A 27,117-nucleotide genomic window follows, 5' to 3' on the forward strand; every position below is an offset into this window, starting at 1 on the left:
CTTTTCCCCTCAGCTTCACGGAACAAACACTTCAGGCACACCCTCCCTTAGCATCAGAGATCCCCAAACTTCTGTGGGATAGCTCAGAAATCGCACCATACCGAGGAACGTTTTATACCTAGACAAACTAAAGCAAGACCTTCAGCAAGACGTTTTCATTGCCCACACTTCCTATGGCAACTTGCCTGGCCAATCACCTCTACCCACAACACTTCTGGGCTTACTCAAAATATGAGAAAACACCACAAAGAAGCTTTATGTTTCAATTAATTCTTCATTTTTGAAATGTTTTGCACTAAAGAATGCACGCTCTGTTTGGACCGAGTGCCTCCGTGACTGCCACGCTTCATGGCAGGCTAAATTGATTTCACATGGTAACTAAAGCTAAGAGCATGCAGGAACAAATTTCTTAATTCTCTTCTGGAAACACTGAAGTACATCTTTGGTATGTGAATTGCTACGACAGCGAGGATCAAAGAAGTGACTGTGGGGGTATATCCTTCAGGAAAATGAGAAGCACAGCAGAGGCACGGGCTGAAGACACAGGGCACATCTCTGCGACTTGCACAAACCTGTAAATCTCTGACACTTTTGTACCAGGTTTGACCTACTACAGCTACTTATATAATTGGTTACGGTGGTTCTCTGTGAACAGCTATTGTTGGATAATAGGAAATGGAAAATCAGGCATACATTTCTAGTATGAGACAGAACTCTTGATGTATTGCATACATGAAATTCAAATGAAGAAAAACCAGCGGAGATCACGCATTCCAAATTTTCCTGCTGAAACGGTCTCAGGCTGGCAGAAAAGACACTATGCACTACTTAACAACACTGCTAGCTAACAAACTGAAATGAAACCTGCATTTCTTTGGCAAGAGAATTTCTAACATTTATTTTTAATGAATGCTTAGGAATAATCTGTGCATAAATATGAATAATAGTGAATTTCTACACATAATAGTGACTGAAGAGCTAAAAAAGGTTACACTGGAATAGCTTTGAGATGATCGGCTTTTTTATAAGAAAGCTGCAGAGTCATCATATGGCCTCTCTGCAGTGAGCAGCTGTCTTTCTGTACTACATTTCACTGAAAGAAAGCGCAGGAGAATGAGAACACACAAGCAGTGAAGACCAAAATCTCTTCTAGTGAATCTGTTTTCACAGCTGGAGATAGAGTACTTACTATTCTATATACAGCATCACTGAGCTTAGGAACTCAAGTGGGCAGTGTTAAATTGCACAGTAAAGCAATTTAAGCAAATGACTAATCTAAACCCTTGAATTTCATTCCTGCCTTGGTCTTTTAAGAACGGCTTAAAACCACAAAGCTTCAGCTTTTGTCCATTATAACAAAAAAAAACAAAACAAAACAAAAAAAACAGCGGATGAATTTTGACATCTTAAAGCAAAGTCAAAGCAAATACAAATGACAGTACAGTTCCTGAGTTGTGCCAAGCTACTTGTATAGTACTTTGATCAGGACTTGTGGCATACCATAAACAGGACACGTTTGTAATTTGCAGAAGGCCAAAAGCAAGAAAAAAATAAAGATTTTTTTTTTCTAACCTCTAAGTCATTATTGTCATCGGAATTATAAAATTTCTAGTCTTAATTCCTATAGCGTTACAGGGCACATTTTTAAGTCAAACAGAGATATGCATGGGTACGCTATCCTTAGAAGTTATCCAAGTATTTGTTTTTTAAAGCAAAGCAAATGAAGAATTCTTTATGCGGCAGGGTCTCAGACAGCGAAATTAACACAAACAATTTGCCATTTGAATGTCCTGATTTTAAAAATCTTTCAATTGATGTAACACTGAACTGAGTAATGTGTGACACTAGAATCTCAAAATATTACACGGGATGCAAGCATAACTGAGAACAAAGTTAAGTCGGATTAGAAATAGAGATGATTTGCAGCTTGTTCCAGAGAAACGCAGAATGTTCTAGCACTAACAACGGAAGCCCTTCAGTTGCTTCAATTTCAGAAGCCTTTGTATGGCAATTCTGTATTTTACCAGCACAGTACACTCAGCATCATACTTACCGTGGTGCCGGCTGGTGTAGGGCCAGGGGTGCCACGACCATCTTTACCAACAACCTGATTTTGTTCTTCAGGATTACGGGTGACAAGGATTCTGAAGTGCTGTTGCCTCGTATTTTGATCTGGTCTGATTTTAAACAAACATCCCTGCCCTTGAGGAATCCTCTCTACTGAATTGCTTCTAGATATTTCTGACCCGTTCCTTCCATTTCCGTGCAGTTCTGAATTCACTCCATCATCTGCGGGGCTAATTTCTTCTGGTCGTGGCTGGACAGGGTAGGAGGTACTCCTTTCTAGCCGTATCCGAGGATACCTGACCAACCTGTCCCCTTTTGTCCCAGTAAAACCAAAGTTATATTCGCCACCGGTCCCACTTGCCTGCGGTTGCTGTAACTGGAGAACAAAGAACTTTTTCCCTGAATTTGCTGACATATCTGGCACATGTTGCAGAGACCAACGCCGGGGCTCAGGGGTGGGGGCATTATTTTGAGCCTCAGATCCAAAGGGTAATAGAGTAACCTGAGGCACGTCTACACTGGAAGCACGATGCTGAATCCTCACACCGCTTATGTTTAAACCTGAAGCTGCTTCATTTGTCTCATCCTCTTGGGCAGTAGATGGAGCATCTTCGCTCTGGTTATTGGAAGGAATAGTACAGAATATCCTCTGATTACAGCAAGGAGTTCCATTAAGCTGTCGCCCTAACTCTTCCGTCAGCCCGGGTGGAGAATTGTCAGGAGTCACCTCTGGACTGCCCAGAGAGGAAGACTGGTTTTCAACAGGGGGTGCAAAATGCTCCCTGAAGTCTGGGAACTTACAGGGAAGTGTCTCCTCGGGAGATGCCAGGGTTGCACTCTCATCCGCACAGTCGCTCGCAGCTTTGCGCTGAAGAGAGATCTGCATCGACGAGCTTCTCGTCGGACGCACGTCAATACTGTTCAGCAGCTGGGGAATAAACATGGATGTGCTCCTTTTTAAGGAGCCCACTTCCTGAAAATCGCTGCCCCCACCATAATCTGCTCCGTGTCGGGAGAAAGCGTGAGGACTGTTTCTTCTTGGCAAAGTGTGGAATGCCATGAAAAAGTCATCTTCTCTTTCCCGGTCGAGGATCTCCGATTCAGGGGCTGTGTTGCTTCGCCCAGAGCCAAAATGAAACCGCAGCCGATGGGCCATGGTTTTACAGAAAGAAGAAAAGGAGAGGGAGAACAGCAACAATTCAGGCACTGCCAGAAGTTAAAAACCAAAGACATAAACTCCAAGAAAAAGTGTCCCATCTGCCAAACTGTTAGCACTGCAGCACTGATAGCGACAGATAGCAGAAATAGCCCAAGTGGCAAGCAGCATTCCAGGCATGATTGGGTAAGAGCAATCAGCGCTCCTACACACTGTGACATAGGGTAGGATGGTGGGAGTCACGTGGCCTGGTTCCCCCTCTCCAATCTAAGCTAGTGGGGGTTTTGTTTTTTGTTTTTTTTGTTTTTTAATGCCAGCAAGAGCCTGAAACAGCACCTTCACAGCTGCTCCTTTTCCATCAGAGAGGAGCGGCCCCGGCCCCAGCGGGAGAGCTCTCACAGCTGACTAAGGCAGCAAACACACTCGGCACTGCTATAAATCTAAACCACATCGTATTCGTACAGCACATTTGTATAAAGCACACGAAAAGTTAACTGCAACAGAAACACTTGGATTTAGTGTTAAAAGCAAGTCAACTCCACATGCAAATAAGAAAAAATATTTCAAGCTTAACATTTGGGTGTGCGTTACAGCATTCGGCTATCATGGCAGAACGGGAATAAATATAGCACGGTTATGCTTTCAATTTTAACTGTGCTCATAACGTGATTAAGTAACAAACTTCTTGCCTTTAAAAAGCCACGGCTTTTGCATTGTCCCTGTGGACGTCACATAGCCTACACTAGCCTGCTCAGTCCCTTTTAATAATTAAAAATCCACAACAAACAAAGCAACCCTACATATCCAAAGACTTCTCACACATTTAAAACAGCAGAAATGTGCAAAGTGACAGAAAATAAAGTTTCTTTTTAGTTTTACCAGGCAGTGAAGACGAGTGAAAACCGGAGACGGGTGTTGCATGTCGTTTTGTACTGATTTGTCTTAAACACCGTACAGAAACTCTGCCCATTGCTGGCCAGCCTCCAGTGAGAAAGTTAGCAATATTACCACGAGTGTGACTGCCAGCATGGAATACAGTTACGCTCTCTGAGAGCCAAAAGACCTCAGAAGAACAACAGACAGACAGGATACACCAAAATGCAAAACAAACACCCTACATGCAGAAAATCAGTGATCCGAGGATACTCACATTTGATGCACACGGCACAGCACTTGTTAGCACATACTAGAAAAGAAAGTGTTTAGCAAAAAGCCTACCTACAAAAAGAGACAGTGTATCTTCAATTAAATACATGGACATCTGCTCCCTAGAAGAACTCGAAAGCTTTACAGTTCTGTCAACAGCTCTGAAAATTTGTAGGTGGCGGGTCAATACTCTCTCTAGACATTTAAACCTCTGTACACGAGCAGCTTGCTTTCAAAAGACAGAAAACGACCAATCACAAGAGAAATGGAAGCTTAGAATGATTTAACTGCCAAGAGACAGCACAATCCACTATTGTTTTAAGCAGACTACGAGCCAATAAGAAAAAAAACATGAATAGCTTGTACACAGCAACAGTTCTGCGGAATTGCCTTGTGCAAGCACAGGTGTTGACTTTTTTTTATTATTATTTTCCAGGTAAAACATTACGCAAGGACAGCGTCTCTTTGCACTGAAGATGAAGCTTGCATCATATGTTCTTTGTCTTGACTGGGGAAAAGAACGGAAAGGACATACTGCAAAGACAAAGTGCTTTGATAATTTAAGGACATGAAGAAAGAGTTCTTATGGGGGCCAAAACCATGCAAGTATTCACAATGAGTATTTCACACAAAAGCCAAAATAAATCTGTTCAATGCTTCTCATTCTGTAAACATAAGATGGAAAATTGCTACTCTAAAAATCCCACTGTACTTGCTTTCCTTTGCCAACTGTTCAGAACACCTGAAAGGAAAGCAATGGCTCCTAAACCCAGGGCTACAGCCTAAGGAAAGGCTGTCTACAGAAGCAAGATCACAGAAAGAGCAGCCAGAAAATGGTTCAAGTATAAAATAGTACTGAAAGTACCAGTATAAGGCCAGTACCACATACAAGAAACTTGGAAATCCTAAGCAACGTGTATCTGAAATGAGTATACCAGAACTGTTATTTGTCAGCTGTCACTGTGCAGCCACACTGGAATTTCTTCTGAACTGTCACCCCTTTACTGTCACACATGGACATCCCCACACATGCCACTGCCCTCTGCAGGCTAGAACGAAGCCTCTTCCACGAGTTTCAGGTTTGCCCTCTACGCCAACACAAACTTATTCCAACCATCCTCCAGGGCACACGCAAGCCACGCGGGAATGTCAGCGCAGTCCTGAGCCCAGGCTTACATACCCTGCGCGCAGTTACGGTTACAGGATTGCTGCTTCAGTGTTGTTTGCATCCGCTGGCAGCACGGCGCCTTAAAGCCAGGAAGAACTGACCGGTGATCTCCTTTAACTTCAAAAGGCATAGGAGTTTTGATAGTGCAAATGTTCATTATGATCATCTTTGCCAACAAATACACTCAGTCAGCCCAGTCTACATACATGCTGTCACAGATTTATTACATTTTGTCAGTTTACTTCACCCTAAAGGGGTGAAAATACAAAACAGTATTGTTTCGCTGAGTCCTTTTTTCCCCCAGAATATTTTAACTTTTATTTTTCTTTGCTCTATATTTAATAGGAACACACAGAAAAAGAACATATTTTTGGAGATTGATATTGCCATATTATGTTTGTTTAGAGAAAAAATACCTTCACAACACTGATCCTTATCTTCATAAGGCAAGCAATTTTCGTAGAGATTGTACTGCTCCCAACCAAGAAATGTAATACCTCATCTCATAAGCAAAAACAATTGTGCTACAATTTTCAGAAGACAAAGCTAGCAGAAGGAACCAGAATTAAGATTTGGGGAGACTTCTCTAGAACAACTATTGCATCAGCAAAATGAATTTCAAGGCTAAAAACCCTGAAAATATGTTAGGTGTCACTGGGGACAGAACTGAATGCAAAATTCAGAGCATTCATTATTTTACCAGTTCCTAGAGCCTTCATGCACCCGCTTCTTGAGTCTTAAGTGGCGCTCTGGTTACCACATCCCAAAAAAGGATTAAGAAGTATTAAAAGGTACAAGAAATAGACACTAAAATGATCAGAGGATGAAGCAGCTGCTTTGTAAGTGACTAAAAGGGCTGGGACTGCTTATCAGTTTACATCAGAGAAGCCTAAGGAAGAATCCGATGTGGCTTCCACTGTCAGAATACTGGCTTAAGAGTGTTCTGAGCCAGCAGAGTGCTCCTGTGTGTAATGTTTCATTTGTCCATAAAATAGACACTTTTTATGCTTTAACCTGTATTGCCCAGCACACCAATGTACAGACAAAAATACCCCATTAAGATGTGCTGTGTTCTTGCCGTTCACGTTACACAGCCTGCGATCAGCGAAACAATGAAGGAGCACTCACCAGTCTGTTTTCATCGAACACTTCAAACAGGAGACGATGATTGGTTGGGTTTACCTGTGAGAAAATTAAAATATCACTTTAGGTTCATTCGCTTGATAACAACGCTATACGGGTGCTAGTTCATACAACGATTAAACCAAGGCAAACAGAACAGGACTAACAGGTCTTAGGGATTTTAGTTTTACTTAAACTGGAGCACTCAAACAATTTGTTTCTAAACCCTACGGCAATTAGACCTAGCCTACCAGGGAATATTCAAGGCTCTTATTTACTGTGCTCAGTGCAGGACAACTACCACACCTCTGTCTACAGACAGCTCTGCAGAGAGGCCAAGCTGCATGTAGGCTGACAGCAGCCTGGAGATGTCCCAGGGCAGCACCCCAGCAGCTTCCCCCTCAGGTAAGCCTCCGTCTGTGCCACATGTGGGGACCTCGGTGGCGAGCACAGAGGCACAGCTCACCTCGTCCACGACACCTGCAGAGCTTCCTTTCTCTCCCCTTCCCTGTGCAATCGCCATAATGGTCATCTCTATGTAATTTGTCCTCTACGCTATGAGCAATGTATTTGAACTCTGCCATAAAAGGTACTCTGAAGGTAGCAACTTTGTGGTAAAATGACAGTATTGAAGCCCAGCTGCACTGCGGGCAGCTGCTGGGGTCACCTCCGCAACGAGGGGGTGCAACTATCAAGGACCACCGGGATGAAGACGGAAAGCCTCCAGGCAGTCAAGACAGTTCCTATTAACTCTGCACAGCTTAAAGAAGCAACTCTGAGTCCATATTTCCCACTCAAGAGTTATTACACAAACGAAAACATTAGATAAAGACAATTTTCAGAGATATAAATATTTATTAAACAGTTACAATCTAGAAAAAACTACTCGGTACACGTTTAAAAGTCAAAATTCTGTTCAAACCTTAAAAAAATGTGTATAGCAATAATATTGGTGGGAACAATTTAAATGATCTTATTGGCAGGACAGTCAAGTGCTAGGGCTATAAACAAAGTTTGACAGGATACCCATTTCTAACAATCTACAATGACAACATCTGTTCTCAAGCAGCTGTTTAAGATTATATGTTAAACCACTGAAATTTTACCTAACCTCCTTTCGTGAAAGCTACAGCTGCAGTAAAATTAAGCCATTCTTCCTCAGAAAAATACTTTCAGCAAGTAAATAAAGTTATCATCCTTCTCATTTATACTATGTTGGTTCTGATAATAACAATTTTAACCCCCTCCTTTCTCATTTTCAAATATGAAGTTGTTTTTCTTCTGATGAGAAGTCACCTACTAAGGAAACTGTATCACACAGTTTTTGGTGAAACAAACTATTAACTCATTTTAAGAAAGATCTAAAAAGATAGAAGTAAACTACAAGAAAAAAGCATATTTTGATTTATTTTGGCAAGTTATATGAAGGTCAAGATAAATTACTTTTTCAGTATTGCTTCTCTACATTTGTATTTCATTATTTTTTGCCATGATAGCTTGAATTTCCTACAGTTCCCTAAGATATTTCTGATAATTTGCCACCACACTAACATTTTAAGACCACAGCAAACATCAGGACAAGCATTTTTTAAGAAAACATACACAATGACAACAAGCTTCTTCCCAACCTTATAAAACACCATGTGATAAATCATACACGTTATAATGACTGCAAGTAAAGGGAAACTTACTCTAAAATAAAATTCTTCATTCCATTTTGGATTCAGTGTCTGTAAAAGAAATTAACATTAACACACTAAGATCTCCTTAGGTTTGCACTTTTGCAATTATTGAAATGTGCATGCAAATCACAATTTTCTAGAAAAACACAAGGAGAGAAAATAGCATGTCATAACAAAATAATGCAAATAAAAATATTGCTGTCAAATGATTTAGAACTTCTCTACTGAGTAAACCACATGTGGGAGGATATTTGAGTCAGATGATCCGAAAATAGATATTAAGCATAAATGCTGTTCTGTGAGTAAAAGGGAAATCACTGGAAATCTACAGAAACAAAACCTTCAGGTATTTCATTCTCCACATTTATTTACATCAAGACAGAAAAATATATTTTTTAAACACAAGGTCAACATTAGTATTGCAAAGATAAGGGCAGTCACATTATATAGATTAAAAAGAAAGAACAAAAGGAAAGGTTATGTCCTTTGAACAGGTACCGTACTCTTCTTAATCTCCTCCAAGACTGGAGGATTAGAGTTTCAATTTAATCATTTGAATAAAACTTTTAGAATAAAATGTGTTTCATTTGCAATCTTAACGGAGCTCAAGCACGAAATCATAAATTGAAGTTTAAAAAACTAGAACTACAAACATTAACAATTTGTGCACTTCAGATTTGGATAAATTTAAAATCTAGTACGATATGTCCAATGGCTTTGTTTTCTTGCCAAACCATTCCCTCATTCTCTCACACAGCAGAGATTTACCAGAAGAGCTGATGGTAGGAGTTGGCTCTACACCCACCAAAATTTTATTAGAGCAGAAGGACAATCTTGGTTGTTTCTCTCGAACTGCTCGATATAGACGCAATAGATCTATCACGTCCAGGACACAGTGGCTCATGCACTTCTCTGCGCTAAGGAAACGTGAGTCAGTGCGCAGCTCAGCATGCGCTCGGGTGCCACGCAATGCTGACTCTCATAAAGCCCCTTCCCCTGTCAGCGTGGGCTGGATCTCAACCCGACACATACATACACACATTGTACAACTGATAATCAAATACTGAAGCTTAAAAACCTTGTTCCAGAAGATTTAAGAACTATAGAATGAGAAAGTGAAATAACTCTACAAAAAGAAAGATGTAATGAAAATCTTCAACCTCTAAACCTTTATAAGCGGTTATGCAGGTGGTTAAGGTTTGTACTCACGTTAGATGTGGATCCTGAACAACTCTCTGATTTGGGGCAGGAAAACATTTCACAAAAGAAACAACCAGCGATCACAGTGGTGGAATAGGGGGCAGAGACACTTTCAGCTTTTTATTTTTCTTTTTTGCGTTATATGGGCAAAGATGTATTTACTCAAACGATGAAGCAATATAGGAAAATGTTATGTTTCAAATATTTGTATTCATTCACTGTGGCTGCTCTTGGCAACAGAGCCTTTGCATGTAATTTAGCAACTAAATTTGAGGGCACTACTACCAATCAATAATGCAATGATTTTGAATGCCACTTAACCACAATTACAAATCTCAGGGAACGTGTGATGTATTAGGAGGCACAAGCTTTAGTAAATGAACTGGTGACTGTTACCACCTTTACAAATACAACAACTGATAGGTCAAGTCAGAAAGCACAAACACTAGAATCACAGCAAAGGAGAAAACCACTTGTAAAAAAAGTCTCCAGAAATAAATGGATGAATAACCACTTCAGAAAGGATATTAGCAGGGAAACAACAACAAAAAGACTCATCAGCAAAAAGAGCTACATCCTAAAAAGGGCAAGTATTGTGGAGATAAAGAACTGCCAAGAGTCAAGCTGAGTTAGATCTTCCACAGGATATTAGAACAAACACAAAGAAAGTTCTTCAACCATATAAATAAAAAGAGAACAAGAAAAGAAAGAAGAGATGCTACTAAGCAATGAAGCTCTCAGGGGAGACCCAACACTTTTAGATGTAGGAAATTGTGTGTTTAACACTATGGTAAAGGCAGAAAGGTAACAGGGCTCAGTAGGAAGACACTGGTGTCACAACTGAAGTAGAATTGGAGTCTTCAAAGCTCAACGCAGTCAAATCAAGGAAACTGAATAGTCTTCATCTGGACTTTTGAAAGGACTGACACGTGAAATCACACGCTGAGTAGTAGCAAAAATTTTGAAGAGGTCATACTGAGCAGCTTAAAAATGGCAAAGAGTTCTTTTACTACAGCAAGAGAGCAAAAGAGCACTTCTAGCGAGTCATTCAAAACAAAGCTCCAAAAGGAAACGCAAGGCTTTCATCAAATGCCACAGCTGGACTAACTAGACATGTGGAGGGAGGTAAAGCAAAACAAACAGCCTCAGAAATTCAGCATCCCTACATCACGACAGATGCATCCAAAACTCTTTGCTGATAACTTTATTTCTGCGGAGTAAGGAAACATTGTAGGTTTAATCCTGCTTGGCTGTAACTAAGCACTTCAGGAGGCTAGGCCCAGCTGTACAGCAGGACACCTATCAGATAACTGCTCTGGTAATTTAAAAGGAGAATAAAAAGGGGAAACTGCAGTCCCTTATGCCTTCTTATAAGCACTCCTGCAAGCCAGTGCACACAGAAATTTACCCGTTCGAGTGAGGAAGACAACAATGAGTAGAAAAATAAGGAAGAGGTGAAGAGTTAGATGCCATCACATTAAAAGCTGCAGACTAGAAGGAGATAATCATCAGGGTCTTTCAGAATCACTCCTGGGAGTGACTTTGCTCAATATTTTTTCCTTAATAAATGCAACTCAAAATGAAGACGACATACACATTTGCTGTTCATGAAATAAACACACAAGTTGTATGTTGCATAGGAAGAAAACTGCTCAGAGGGCAGACAAGATGAAATTCAACAATTCAATAATGAAATGACTGACGAGAAGTTTCCAAAGGATGAGTTAACATTACTATTACGGAAACAACCGAGAGAGTCCAGACTAAGTGACAGTTACAAGAAACAGTGAAAGAAGGCAGATACAATCCCAAGAGTACATCATCATCATCTCGCCCTCAGCCTTCTGCACAGAAGCCCAACTGCAGACAAACACTGTCCTTTTTCTCCTTCCTAGGGCAGCACAAGGATCCTTGAGTTTACCACCTTCCCTCAGAGAAACAACACGATGCTTTCGCAACTTCACTACGGCTTTTATTTATGGTAGCCTTCTCAGAAGCTCTTATTCTCCTACCTGTCACACACATCCAAAGATGGTAATTATCATTTCAGCAATAACATTATAACCTTATTTCCAAGCCAATGCTCTCATTTCAACTGCTTGTAACTTTTACACTATTCTTCTGTAGCCACCACATTTCAGGCATTTAGGAGCCAAATATGCCATCTCTTTAGTACTCATGCTTTTACACTAGCAACACCCTTCCAAATACAGGCAATGTTATCCGAGTAAGAAAAAAAAATAGACATAAGGCAATCTGCTTTGACTGTAACACCCCAAGAAAAACTGTACTGCTACTGGAAGAAATGAGACATTCAATAAAGCTCTGGATGTGATCACCATTTTTTCCTACAAAGCCAGGGGAAAAAAAAGCCTTATACATGCCACACTTCCTCACCTCCCCACCCCTATTGCATGGACTTGCTACAAAGCATCTCTCCCCCAAGCCAAAGGACCCTTGCACCTCCATGACCTGTCCCACGTCCCCTCTGCCATCACAACAGTCCTGCGTTTCATCCAAAGTCACAAAACAGCTGAAGTCAGAAGGGACCTCTGGAGGGCATCCAGCCCATCGCAATTCACACCACCTCGTGTTCAAAGTCTTTCCTTCCACTCAAGCGAAAGGTGAAAGATCAGAATCTTTCTCCCACCTACAGGCATTTGCCAGCTAGCAGAAGCTGCCATGCTATTTTAGGAGAACAAACAAGTGCTACAAGGGCTGGACTTGGCTGTGACAGGAAGAAAGCCATCATTTTTCAGGAATGCTGAAGCATCCATTTTCAAACAAGCCCCCAAAAGCTACTGCATGGGCTGTCAGTAGGGTGTAACCTTTGCAATGTAAGAAAGATTTTTCAGTACACAGATACTGATGTAACGGTTTCTTATGAATACTGCTGTTCCATAATAAAACAAAACCAATCCCAGACTTCGGAGAGAACACACCATTTGATATTATAGCACAATTATAGCCAGGTATTATACAGCCTGCAAGTGACCTATCTAGCCTATGTGTTTTCCATTGATATGACGCCAGGACCAGGAGGCAGGCCTGTGCAAACGTGTCCCACGAAAGGGCATGACAGCATGCCCTGCCTTCTACAAAAACGAGGTATGGGAATCATAAGAAAACCTCCCACATACTTACATAGAAGTGGCTATAAATCTTGAACCTATTTAAGGAAACAAAAAATGTCACAGCCCATGTTGTTACTACACCAGCTAACTTGGTACTGATTTTCAGAAAAATTAATGTTTTTCTCACAAACTTTACACAAAACTAAGCTAGACAGGCTATAAAGAAGGTATTTTACAGAAAGAATATATGCAAAAATGCTATTATGAAACAACAACAGATCACACGCATTGAACTCGTATACCTTTGTTTTCTCATTCTGGTTTGAAAGAAGAATGGGTTATTGGGTTTCTATACATGTATGTGACAAGTTAAGTGTTGTACCACATTACAGAAACAGGTTCAGGTGTTCTTAGTGTCTCCAAAACAATGAAATAAAGAAGTATACACATACCTTTTTAATAGTTTTTGTCTGCACCAGGGCAAGTTCTCTGTTCTCATCTGCTACATACAAGGAAAGTTTCACGTAGGGGTCACTGCAAAAGAAGAGGTCACATTTAATGGGAATTTCACAGCCAAATGTAATTTCAATATAAGTTTGTCATTTAATGGGATAACAATAACAGCTAAATAATTTTAGAGGAAGTGTTTTTACTGAAACCAATGTACTGTAACAAGCTACGGAAACACTTAAAAGATGTGTTTGAATGTGCTCACTTCCATACTGACCACGGCATTAACTTGCAACTGTCTCCCATTGCTGTGGACAAACAGCACGTGCTTGCATACAAGTTCTGCCCACCAGCACTAGCAAATGATTCAGCCTCCCTTCAAATACCGTTTCTAAACACGATGAAGCATAGTGACCATCAAATTTGCAGCCATGGGGTATTCTAAGCTTTGCAGAGCAGCAAGCAGAACCACCACTACAGCTAATCCCGTTGAAGTTTATTTGGGGACGGTCTTGTCCACAGCATTGTACCAGCTAGCACAGATAAGTCTGGCTTCATATTTTCTCTCCCCCCCCCCCTTCCTCTTTTCTGAAGGAGAAGGAATTAAGGAATTAGACGTGCATATTCCAGAGGCCATACAGCTCTGTACGTCAGATGTCTTTCAGACATAGGCTGTGGCACTAAAGGAGGTCACTGCTTTCAGCAAGCTGCCCATCCCTGTCACTGTGCTGCAGGTTTGCTGTCCTCCAAATCTGCATTTCCTAATTTCTCTCAGCAGGGAGACAGTTGCTGCCAGTATGGGGTAGTAGCACTACTACCGCAGAGCAGTAACCTCTTGCATGGTACAGCCTCCTAGCACCTTCTCTTCCTGCAAGGAAGAGCATTCTAGAAGGGGGAGTTCAAGGATGCAATCTAAAGCTTTTGAAGAAAGGATAGGCAGCAGACACTGAGGCTATCCAACTAATTCATTCAGACTTGCAGAGACTCTCTCAAATACATCTCTGATACTTCATAAAACTGAAAAATAATTTTTTGTCAGTATTGCTAAAGAATAATCAGCATTTGAGTGTTCATTATACTAGGAGTTCAATTTACTTGGAAAATAACACTGCAGAGTGAAAATAACATACGAATAAACAAGATGTTGTGCAGGATTATCCTATCTGTTGATGCACATAAATGCACCTACTTAAACTGCAATTAAATTCATCATTGAGCGCCAAGGTCTGACAGGAAACAAAGCATCACAGTGATTAAAAAGAAATGCTACCACCACTCGGAATTGCTTAATGTACCATGCCACCTATATTTACTGAAAAATACCCTATTACAAGAAGCAGCAGAAACCAGACATTCATCGAAGTAAATCATACGCTTTTCAGCTTCGATAGATCAGAGTTAACCCCATTTCTTCAAAATATCCAACTTCTACTACTTGAAACCCTGCAACACCCATCGGGTTTGCACGTTTCAGACTGTGCTGTCACTGAACTGGAGATAGGGGAGAGCATGGGCATTCACAGATCCTGCGCTCGTTCTGATTTGAGTATACAGTAACAAAACTGGAGGAGTAAACCCATTCCCCTTACAAGGAATTCACCATGAAAAACCATGAAGAAATGCTCGTTCAGATCTCAATGTTATTCATCTTTTCAAATGCTCTTCTCAAGGTGAGCATCAACATTATTCCCTAAAGACACAAGTTTGCTCTAACTGCATGGTGCAAATACAAATGTTTCCATAACTAAATACTAGAACCAACACTAAGATCAACATCTGAAAAATAAAAATGCAAATAATCGCTATTAGGATACCACGCAACAATATCCATGAAAAATGAGGAATGGTGAAGGAGGCAACAGATTTTTTTTTGCAAGACTTTTGTTTGTTTGTTTAACAAGGGAAAAACAGGTTTCTTACAAAACTGAGTAAGAAAATGTAGCCTTTCCTGAACTATTGACCCCTCAGCCTGCTCTAAAACAGCCAATGAACTGTACAAGTTTCCACTCCTGAACGTGAGCTGGGAGTTTATCTGAACGCTTAGATCTTTACAACTATTTACTCATGGGCAATCACTACTTAAAAAAAGCACGTAGCCTGCCAGATGCTGAGGTGCTGTGAGCCTGCCCGGCAGTGCACTCAGCTCTGCCCCAGCTCCTCGTTCTGGCCCTTGTGCTGCCCCCGTCTTCAGTGGGGAACACCTCCGTGTGGAGCGACCCACGGGTATAGGTGAGAGGAAGAATTCGAGTCAAAAGCAGCTGTTGGGGGGAAAGGAGGTCAGCTCTCAGCCCAGTCAGTACTGTGGCTCGGTCCAGTGGAGGCATGCTAGTAGCTGCTGCTTCAGGAGAGACAGAATGCACAGCAGAGGTGGGAAGGAGCATCAAGAGGAAGGGCAGAGGAGTTTCTTCCCCTTTCCTTGCCCTTCCCTTTTCTAAAGTCATCTTAATGTTTTCTAAAGTCTACTTGACTGACTTTGTCAAATTAAACATCGCAAACAGACAGAAAACAGCCCTTGGTAGAGACATCTCTAAGCCACATGAAATGCAGAGCCAGCTTGGTTTTGGTCTTTAAGCTTTTTTTTTTTTTTTTTTTTTTTAATAATAACAAGCATTTAAAAATAAACAAGCAAACTTAAAAAGAGCATAAGGACACAAATAAAAAGTAAAGGATGAAAGAGTTGAGATCCACCACAAGTTTCTTATCCAGAGGCTGTGACTGATGGGATTTGCTGACAGCTTACAGAGGAAGCGGCCTCAGTCACGCTGCCTGCCTTACCTGCTGCTAAATCGAGCGCTTCATTCACAGCCCGGGAAGCTGCAGCTGCCTCAACTGATCTGACAGTTGACATTTTTTTCTCTCCTTTGAACCCATCATCTGTCCTAAGGAACCACGAAGCTTCCCGTGTAAGGAAAGCTTCTTGTGGCACTGGAAGTGAGGATAAGAGCACCGAACTCACTGAGCAACAGCGGCACAGAGAGCATCCCAGTCACAGACCGCAGCTTCCCAGCCAAAGTCTCCCAGAAGGATTTAGCTACCCAAATAACTGCCACGCTCACTTCTGCTTGCTCCATCAAAAAATAAGAGGACGTAAGTAAGAGATACCAAAGAGCACTGAGTTTATAACCACTTCATTTCTCCACTTAGAAGTAGCTGCCGATAAGAAACGTTGCAGCCTATTCTGCTTCTCCCACCACGTGGCAGTTCCAGCTAAGTCAGCCCCAGCGTGCAGCAGATCGCCTTAACCCTGCCTGCTGCCGCTACACCGGGGCGGTCACGCTGAGCTGGAAGCTCGCAGAACAGACGTACCTCCCAAACCATGCACGTGGGTGTCTTCTGCATCCGCAGAAAACAAGGATCAAGACTCCTGTGCATTAACTTTTTTCAGTATTCAATATCAACATGTTGGTGTACTCCTATAACATACCATTTAAACTCCTGTTCATCATAAATGAAGGCTCTTTCTATTGAACTCTAACGCTACCTGCCAGAACTAGGGAAAAAAGAAAAAAAAGAAGTATTTCTGGGCAGAGGATATCAGGGGTACTTAAACATCTCCATAATGAGGCCGTGGCACTATTTTCAAAAAGGAACTGCTGGCAAAACCTATGCAAATACTCTGGTCGTGAAAACACAACCATATGGATTCATCACTAGAACACCTGTTCTCAGATACTGAACAAGATGAAAAGCAAACTAAACCAAAATCTTTTATAAGCAAAAAACAAACAAACAAACAAAAAAAACACAAAAGGCCAAAACAAACCACCAGACAAAGGCCAGAGCAAAGCACCAGAGAAACCCACCCGTTATGCTTAAGAGGTTTCCCTGGGCTCCCAGGAAGGACAGACACACAAGGAAGGAGGAGGAGGTGTTCGCCACACACTTCTGAAAGACAAGCACGCTGTCAGCTGGCCTCAGCCTCTCCTGGAGGGATGCTGCAGTGGAGGCAGGCAGGAGTCCCAGTCTCAGGTACTTCACAGAAAGGCCATTTACAAAACACGTAGCAATGGCTCTCCCTGCACAGAAAGGGCCATCCACCAGGCCACTCACCAACCAGACGTGCCCAGTACAACTCAGAACATGTTTTGATGCTCTGTCTCACAAGGTTTTACTGCAGGACTCTTGATACACAGTCCCAGATCGGTTGGGGTGGGCAGGGAGTCGCAGGTGCTGCCCCCCTGGCCCAGCAGCCCCCCGAGCAGGGTGCCCAGCCCCATGGCCCAGCGGCTGCTGAAGACCTCCCCGAGGAGCCCCCAGCTCCTCTCTGGGCAGCCTGGGCCAGGGCTGCGGCACCCACATGTAATTGCCCAGCTTCACATGAAGATTTGGAGCTGCCTCAGATTCCTACAGATTCCACTGAAACAGAATCGCCCCCAAACCCAACGTGGTGTTCACATCTGTCCCACCTAAAAACTCTTTGTTTTGCAATTTCAGTTTATCCATTCAGTTCTGGTTGGTAGAGATCCTGGATACACCTGGACGGGGCATGCACTTGAGATGAGAACGTGAATCACCAGATGCTGAGAACACCGCACGTTGGTCATTTCCATGCCATTAAGCCCGCAGTGCATCGTTCTGGCCCTTTTCCCTGTGACTTTACCAGGCCCACTTTTCATGCCAACAGGCAGCACGGACACAAAGCAACCCATGCAGGCTTTCCAAGGCAGTCACCATGACCAGGATTAAGCCAACTCAAGTGGTCAAGCACACACAATAAAAGCTTGTCATTTATTGTTTCCCACACACTTGTAATTCTCCGCAGTGATCTGCTAATGCTTTTAGGCAGCAGGCATCTCAACCCAAAGCCCTGAAACCCGCTTTTGTGCGCACATCAGCTGGCACGTTCGGGCGCACAATGTGACAGCGGGTCAAGCAAACAAGACGCACTGCTTGCTCTGCAGGGCGCTGCTCCCTCGAGCTCCCACGGCACCGCACTGTTCGAGCAGCCCACATGCCGGTACCCAAAGCAGGGGGCAGGCCTTTTGCTGAAGCACGGGGCTGCTATCCAGGGGGCACCAACGCAGAGAGATGCAGGCTGGATATACGGGGACACTACTTCACAGAGAGGACTCGAACAGTGTCACGGGGCAACTGTAAAGCCTGCGTCTTTGGAGGTCTTGACTAGAGAAAGCTCTGAGCAACCTGGTGTGATCCCAGAGCTAACCCTGCTCCGGGGGCAAGGCTGGACCAGAGACCTTCTAAGGTTCCCTCCGGTCCTACAGTCATACCCAAATAAAAGCATCAGGACTCGCCGATCCCAGCCAGTTTTTAAAAACACATGCGCACAGTTCGTGCTTGTTCCCTCCCACCGACGATTAAAGGGCTCTGTACCCAGCCTGTTTCAGCCAGGGCTGAAATTAGCAAAGTCCCTGCCCCAGCTGTAAAATTCCAGATCAGACTGCACGCTGCTCGTTAATTTAGATCAACGTCTACACAGAAAATGTTAAAACACTTCCATATTCAATATTTTAAAGGGTACAGGTGCTCAATGGACTGGCTATGTTTTTAAAAATGAAAAAATATTATTGTGTAGTCTGAGTAAGTATACTGCAACTTATTCCTTAATCCAGCAGACTTAACCCCTTTCTTCTCCTCCTTCCCGTGTTGGTGCCACTCCCCGGTTTCCAAGCACTTTATTACATTTGGCTCCTCAGCAGCATGTGTTTCAGCAAGCCAACCGTGCGGCACTGGGAGCATTCTTCGACAAATTTCCCAAGTAACACGACAGAGTTTCCAACAGTCATAAATATAATCAGGCAATTCTTTACATCGCAGTTACATAAACTCTTGTTGACTACAATATATCTGACTAATATTAAACTTCTGGTGTTTGGAAGTCTATAAATAAGACTTACAAAGTCAAGCTTTTAAGAAACTTGTTACTTAGAGTCTGGCTCAGATTGCAACAAACAAATAAGCAGTCTAATTTGTAACTGCCTGTAATTCAGAAGATATTGACGAAATACACAGGTTTCACATCCACAAACTAAACGCCTCAAATGCCTGCAGAATTAGAGCTCTGTTATCAGAGCAAGGACACTAACACAGCCCTATAGGATTCAACATTAATCATACCCAAAGGGTTACAGAAAACTAGAGACGACCTGCCAGGAAACCTGTGCTTGTATAACATTCAAATAAAATCCATCAAAAGTAATTTATATTATAATCTGCCTTTTCATTGTCAATCACCCGATTCCATCTTGAAAAATTAAAAATGTGTGTTTTTTCCCTGGAATTTAAATGTTTGACAAACACACTACTTTTCTATTCTTGTGGCCAAGAAAAGTGCTTATTATTCAACAACGTCTTGTTAAATTTCTAATAACTCTGCATTTGTTATATAATAAAACCATTACTAGCGAGCACTTACTGTATTCAGCTACAGTGGGAAAGGAGGAAACCATTCATTCCACTACCTTCAAGCGTTCCGTGGGGTTTGCTGCATAATAATGTTAAACGTAGTCCCTGACAATAAGTTGCAGTTTGCATCTCTCTTCCTGGCATTAGAATCTGTTCAACCAGGAAAAGTCAGAAGTGACTCAAATCGTTAATGTTCATTAGGAAGACCTCCACTTAGTAAAACAAACAAACAAAAACCCTTTAAAAAAGAAAAAAAACAAACACACGCCCCGAGCTTCTGTTGCATAATTAATCCATTGCATAATTAAACCTCAGAGCTGTCTTTTCTACAATAATCTGTGTTCATGCACCAGAAGCTTCTGGTACTCAGTAAGGAAGTGATGTGCCCACATGTGCTGGACTGTGTCCAGCCCCAAAAACAGGGATGTGGAAAAGACACTGACTAGACCAGTAGTGGCCCTGTAATAAGGGTGCCTGCCCAAGATTTTGTAACTCACCCTGAGTCTGCTTTACCTCACCTCGTGCATGCCTTTTAGCAACCTCTTTTCCCTGCGCTTCTCAGCCCTCGTGGCCCTTGGTGACAAAGACACGCCTGGAACCAGATGGAAGTTGGCAGGGCGTCAAGCAAAACCAAACCAACTGTCTGCAGCAGTAACATGCAGTCTGCTGCTCCTTATCTCTACAGCTGCCAGGTAGTACCAGCAGGTTTCCTCAGCCACCATGAGCACATTCAGCCACACCAGGCCTCAGGCAGCTAAAAACAGTGTGTCCTAAATAGAGGGACACAGGTTAATACCTACAGAATGATGTTGGTCTCTCATTCCTGATTATTAATAAATCTTATCACAGAGCAGATGAGAGACATGCATGGAAGTAACACAACAAAACTTCCTGAGAGCAGTACCTCTACCAGGAAACACAAAACACGCAAAATAAAAGGAGACAGACTGGTTGAGACTTCTCGGAGAGCCGGCATAATAGAAGTACACACTGAGCAAACAGGTGATGATATCGAAGGATGGCAGGACAAGGAAAGAAGCAGATCCATAATTAGTAACACAACTACAATAACAAAATGAAATATGAAAACGTATCCCAGAGAACAGACATTACATGTCAAAGGCGTAGTAGAAGCAAGCACTGAAGGAGCTTTACAATGGCAAAGTGCAAGGCAAACCGATGGATTTATTAGGTAATAGCATGAAGATCTATAAAACTGTTCGAGGAAAATCTGCACAAGGATAAATACAGTATCTGATCTGTACAAAGGTACTGTGAAAAGTATCAATGACGTGGAATGAAATATATGTGAAGACCAGAGGAAATACCAGGCATCTGTTTAACAGCAGAATTTGTAGAAGTGTTAAAGAAGGGAAATCCTGACGATCCAGATCACAGAAGAGTCAAAAATAAAGACACCTGCTAAGATTACTGAGGAAAACCAACAAAGTAGGTTACAGGGAGCTTCTGTGCACAGAAAGCAGACTGATCAGTTTCAAGTTGTAGTTAGCAGATCTTTTCACCCTGAAACTGATGGATAAAAAGGAGGGGAGGTAGGGGCATTAAGATAGAGTATTATTTTCTTGACTTTTATAATGGAGAAAAGTTCATTCCTGAAGAAAGCATTATATAAAAAACCTATATGGCACTCCTGGTAACCACAGTTATAAGAAGTGATGTATGAGTACTTTTATTGTGCTCTAAAAATAAGTAACAAATGAGGCAAGTCATTCCACAGTTCCTTGTCAGCATCAGTCTCCGGCTTGAATCACTGCTGATTTGCATCAGGTTTTAAAACTGAGTGCTAGATAAATTTAAGAGCATGACACTGGATGAGTAGAATTAAGCCCTTTAAATCGTGCAGATGACATCATGTACCTGACAAATGTTTGAACTAATAATAGTTTTGCAAATTGCTTAGAAAACTTGCCATAGAAATAGTTTTCGGCCAAAGTACTGGTTTTGTGTTGAGAAGAGGGCAGAACATCAAATGCAGAAGCTCAGCAAAATAATTCAGGTAGAAAGCTACAAGCCGAAAACTTAACCTGCATGAGTTTTTATCTAAAGCAGTGCTGGTATTAAGAAGGCAATCGTAATGAAGCCTGCCATGTGATAAATAGAAAAAAATCATGGACTTCTGTTAATGCAGTTGATATGTAAGTGAAAACGTACAGCAGCATTCTAGTAGCATTACTGTAATAACCGAAAGTGGATATAGGAACCGGAACAGAAGCCTGGAGCCCAGGGACAACGCAGATGGCAGTTCCTCACGGCCTGCCCCTGCTGCCCCGACACTGGCCGGCTTTCAGACAGGAGCGCAACGCCAGGGACACCAACAAAGGAAGGTGGCAGGCTGACACAGGAAGCCACGCAATGCAAGCAAGGTCACTGTGACCAGGAGGCTGCCATCAGAGAGATGACCCGACTGCAGCAGCTGGGCATAATAAACCTACGATTAACAGAACAAAGTAGTGCTGTAATACCCTCTGTGTCCGTGAGGATGCTTCTTGACATGGGAGAAGCAATTTTTTGCTGAAGATTAAGGGAGATAGGAGGAAGTGTATACAAAAGTTTGACCCTTTCACCTGCTATAGGACTCCTCCTTCCTAAGTATCGCTGGAGAAATTATACCAAAAGAGCCAACCCCAGCTCTATCCATAGCACAGCGCAACAACATAAAAAGGAAGGAGAACCCCCCAGGTGCAGTGAAGGAGGTCAGCACAGCCATTCTTGCAATCAGAAAGATTACAGGGTTATTAGTGCTTTGAATTTCTTATACAACGTCATCGCCCACTGCTGTCAGAAGTCAGCAGATCATTCCGCACGTGTTATTAGGCATTCAAGGGACTAAGCAGGGATTTCAAGTCAGGTCTTCATAAATAAAGAGAAATGAGCCCAGTCATTATCTCACTAGTGACGGGAGATGAATGGGAGTTGATTTCTTGAACACCTATCTATAACGCTCCTCCTTACAAAATCCCAAACTCATTAATTACAATCTTAGCCATCTTGACATGATTTGCCCAAACCTACAGAAAACATCAATACCTACCCAGATTAGCAGCACTATGGAGCTGATCACAGTTCTTTGGAGAATAAACTGGAATCCTAAGAGAGTTCTGTTAACAAGAAACGTTCCGCTAATCATAATCACAAGGCAGCGCAAAGTGGGTTTGGCAGAACAACAGCCATAAAAACTTTGAGGTCTTAATAAAGCCTTTTCCTGACCTTCTGAAATGCCTAACTTATTCAGATTTACCCACTTGTCATCTTTTTACCAACTCAGTATTTATTATTTTCTTAAAGCTCAAGCAATTTTAGAGCCTTCATTAGATCTGCAGCTTCAAAAGGCAACCTTACAGCATTTCTTATTGGGGAGGACAACAAAGCATTCATTTGTTAAAAAAAAATAAAAAAATCTCTGAAATAGAAGAGCAAACAGACCAACACCTTTTTAAAAACTATGTTATTTCAGAGTACTGTAATACTGGAGCCCATAAGCAGTTTCTTATTGGTTTACTTGAGTCTGGAATTATATTTACTATATATTCTTGAACCAGATTTGAAAGCAGGTCTTAAAGCATCCTTTGACAATGATCCAAATTATTATTTCTTTATTTTAAGCCATAAAAGAAGGGGGTGGAGAGCACACGCATACGTGAAAGAACAATGAAACTACTAAGCCCTGCACTGCTCCATTTTTATTTTTACATATGAAAACGCCTCCCAAAGTACAAGATTTAGTACCACTTGTTATGCAAGTGCATGCATGCCAAGCTTCTCACATGAAGGCAAACTTCACATTTCAGAACAGCTGTATTACTTCAAAGGAGACAAGTCTTGCCTGAAATGACAATTTTGCTTCTGTGAGAAATGCATATGCATTCCTACTGGGCCAACCCTTTCCCACCTCTGTTTCACACACACGAAAGGAACTAATCAACAGCTCACATGATTCTGTCTAGAAAAGTACTAACATCTTCAAACATGAAGGCAGAGAAGGCTTTTTCTTGAAGCCATATCCAAATTCAATTATTTCCATAGTTTTAAGGGAACCTCCACCTGGCTATTGGTCAGCTTTCATCCAACCTCTCCTCCCCCCCATTTACCCAATCTAACCTACCTGTACTCTCCCTACTCTCCCTTGGGCAGCCTCTCTGCTGCAGCAGGGCAGCCACCGCAACCTCTGGCTCCACAAAGCACGCCTGACCATACCCCAACTGAGGGACACTGGGGACAGAAGCCCAATTTAACTTGACCTCTGCCAAATTTGAAAGAAAAAGCAAAAGCAGAATGCATTTGAAACTGTTAATATCCTATACTATTGCACCACAACTGGAGAGCTCTGCACAGTCTGCTGTGCTTATCCCCTCCTTAGGTGGAGCAACAGAGCCAGTCTGCCACTTTCCAGGCACGATAGAGTAAAGACAGGGCAGGCCAAACATCCAGGTATGGGGAAGGGACGCCAGCACAACTAAACCTGCAAGAACTCACCTGTCAGGTTCTGCTGTTGTTTTCATTTGGTTTTACATACTTATCTGTCTGCCCAGTCTTCAAAAGGGGGTGATATTAATTTTCACCGGGATTTTGTAAACACTAGAAAATGTGCGTACCAGCATAAAAACAGTCTGCCCGGTTACTCAGGGGAAAGCAAACTTTGGACTGAGTTTCATACTGAGATTTTTTTGTAGATTGCAGTCTACGTGTACTATTAGAGATCCACTTGTACAGCCAATATACCTCCAGAAATAATTTACAAATTCAGGTCAGTAAAATACACTCTTCAAAACTATCCATCTCAGCGAGTCTCCATAAGTTTATGGGAGTAATGAACAGTAATTAACAGCAGGACAGAATGCAGACTGTATTTGGCAAGAGGAAGTTCCTTGAAAAATGTTTTACAAAATCATTAAAAATACTTAGAGACAACTCCGTGCACACAAGCACTTAGTGCAGGTTAGAAAGTAATCACTGATTTTAAAAGATTAAAGTTTTGCCTAGTGTTTCAAAGGGATGATGGAAACAAAGTTCAAAATATGCATTATTAAGGTTAAGATAGGAAATAAATACTTCTACCAAAGTTTTATGAAGAGTAGTAAAACCTCAATGTTACAAGACAAATAACTTTTACAGTCTCTATTATTTTTATCTCAATAACCATTGACAGGTTTCCCTATTCTTGTTACTTTAAGTGAGAAGTACAATAAAACCATACAGAAAATAACTAGAATGTTTCAGAGTGTATGGTCTGTTTGTTTGTTTTTTTTTCCTTTAGGATGAGCTTCTAGGGGTTTGTCTTCCTGTCCATACCATTTAAAATGTATTAAGAGCTCTTCTAAAAGAGAAATGAAGCAGCTTTTTCCCCCTCACAGTCACACAAGGTTCACACGTACTGTGACTAAAGCAAAGCCAGAAGTGACTACTTGCACTAAAATAAAGAAATGTTTTTCAGAAGGAACAGAAATCCTTACCTTATCTTTCACCAAAGAGACAAACTTGCAATCCATTGTGTCCAAGCATCCTAAAAATCTCACCTCTTCATACTAAATCCCAGAGCCATTTTATAGGCCTCACATCTTTCCTTTTTTATGTTATTATTATTGTTTTCCAAAGAAAGGCTGACACCTCATCTAGCACTACAAGAAATTTAGCAAGGCTTTATTCAAAGAGCTGCTAGAGATAATGATGACTCACATCATAGACAGCTGCAAAGAAGTGCCTGTGGGTGAAAAAGGGAGTTAAAACTGTATAGCAAACTCCACCTACAGTGTCTCCACCTTCCCTGGACGTTACTTGAGAATGCTGTGTTCTGATAAAGAGCAACAAGACCAGATTCATTTTGCATTTTTCCTGAACTGAAAAACTCCCAGAGCATGAGTTGAGTTTTCTAAATACATCTCAAAAAATGTATCTTGGCCTTGTAAAAAGATAGAAGCGTAAACACACGTATTTCTTCCTTTTCCTTGAGGCCATTTTTCATGATTGCAAGCCAAAGGTAAATGAATGCTCTAAGGGAGAGCCTGCATACCTCAGTCTTGATCTGAATTCTTCCTATGATGTTCCACCCCACCAAAACATCTCACTAAGTCCAAAAATCCAGCAGAAAAAAATAAATTCAGTAGCACCCAGCTTTTGGAAAAGAGAAGTTCACAGGAATTCTAGGCAGCATCTGTAGCAATGAATAGCACACGCTGGTAGTGCTGAGGAACAGGCTTTTCTGGCTTTACACAACTGGACAAGAGAGGCCACAATTTCAGAGCGACTTTAAATGACCTAATTGAGTGCTGCTGCTAGAGGAGGCTGGCTCCTCCCATGGCATGTTCCCAGCCCTGTGCCATCTCCTCTTCTGTCAACAAACAGGAACATCACAGAGATGGAACAGACAGGGACGCAAACGTGGGTTAAAGCTTTCTGTCCCTCAGTCCAGGCTGTTGTAAACCCAGATTAGGTCCTTCATGCAGTTCGCCACAGAGCCTCAGAAATACCTGTGCTGGCCAGCAGAAAGGAGCAAGCAGCCAGCTAGGGCAGAGGAAGGCCGGACGTGTATCCTCAGCGTGATGTGCAGGGCTCAGAACTGCTGGTCTCGCCTCACCAGCCCATGCAGTCCCACTGCCACCACCCCCCGTTGTGTTGGATGGGACAAGTTGAGGCGTTTTGCAGGACCAAACTGAAGAGGACTGTTCGCTGTCTTCACCAGGCTTTCTGCTCAGCAGAAGAAAGAGTGGTATGAGCAAGAACAGGACACCTTTGAAGATCCAAGTCTTCAAATAGGTCAGAAAAACTGCATAAGTCATGCCACATGCAACAGTGAACGCTCTTCAAGAGAAGCAACTGTAAATGTAAATCGTCATCTCACGTAAACATAAATTGGTTTCTAACAACCAGAAAGCCAGGCTCACCCACGAGGTCGTCAGCTCTTCCATCAGCCTCACAAACCCCGTGCCCTTGGCTGCTGCAAGCAGATCTCGTGAACCCGACATGGAGCAGAATGACGTTGGATGAAAGGAAAAGCCAGAAAGCACAGGAAGCACGTAATTAGCCTGTGGGATTCGCTGCGGGTTAGGGAATTAGACAGGTTCAAAAGGGACCAAGTTGGTCATGTGGATAATAACAGTAATCGGCTAATTACTTCAAAAACTTCGGAATCCTCTCGCCTGAAGTCTGATGTTAATCTCTAGTTAGAGATAAAATTGCAACCTCTGAGAAGCACGTTATTTTCTTGCTAACGCAGGTTGAATTAGCTCAGAGACACCACTGTAAAAGCCAGACTTTCAACCACCTCAGATGAAAAAATACATTTGCAGACTTAACATAATAATTGGAATCTCAGGATAGGCTGCTAGCATGAGGTTTCCAGGGAAAAATATGGAGCTGGCTTTTATCTAAGTACATTCAGTGAGCCTTATTCTGCAACATGCTACTAGGAAAGAAGCAATGCCCTCACAGGCATGGAGGAAGACATGCAGTGAAGGTGACAGGGCTCTTTTCCAGCTCTTTTTTTTTTTTTTTTTTTTTTTTTGTTCTCCATCCCCTTCCCGTACAAAGGCTTTGCCAAGAGCAAACAGGTTTCAGTGACTGTTCCTCTTTTTCAGCACCATTCATACCGAGTACACTGTCTAGGAAACAGTATCAGAAGTTAAAGAAAGAAGAAAACAACACAGGAAAACACTTATGCAGACGACGTGCCAC

At 42.1% G+C, this 27,117-nt stretch overlaps 1 protein-coding gene across 8 annotated transcripts in view; it reads right to left on the reverse strand.

Moving 5' to 3' along the window:
• Nucleotides 1-27,117, reverse strand: part of LOC309889387 (E3 ubiquitin-protein ligase NEDD4-like) — a 140,697-nt gene that overhangs the window by 61,740 nt on the left and 51,840 nt on the right. For 4 of the 8 annotated variants that reach the window (XM_082782189.1, XM_082782188.1, XM_082782186.1 and 1 more), the window contains exons 3-5: nucleotides 13,068-13,149; nucleotides 8,351-8,389; nucleotides 6,666-6,719 (exon numbers count right to left, since the gene is read on the reverse strand). In XM_082782189.1, the coding sequence (XP_082638315.1) occupies nucleotides 6,666-6,719; nucleotides 8,351-8,389; nucleotides 13,068-13,149 (175 nt within the window). Of the gene's footprint in view, nucleotides 1-2,053; nucleotides 3,274-5,549; nucleotides 5,655-6,665; nucleotides 6,720-8,350; nucleotides 8,390-13,067; nucleotides 13,150-27,117 lie in introns of those variants that run through there. The other 4 variants (XM_082782185.1, XM_082782184.1, XM_082782183.1 and 1 more) reach the window with 1 other exon arrangement.

Source organism: Aythya marila (assembly GCF_965140915.1).
Source record: "Aythya marila genome assembly, chromosome: W".
Classification (NCBI taxonomy): Eukaryota; Metazoa; Chordata; class Aves; order Anseriformes; family Anatidae; genus Aythya; species Aythya marila.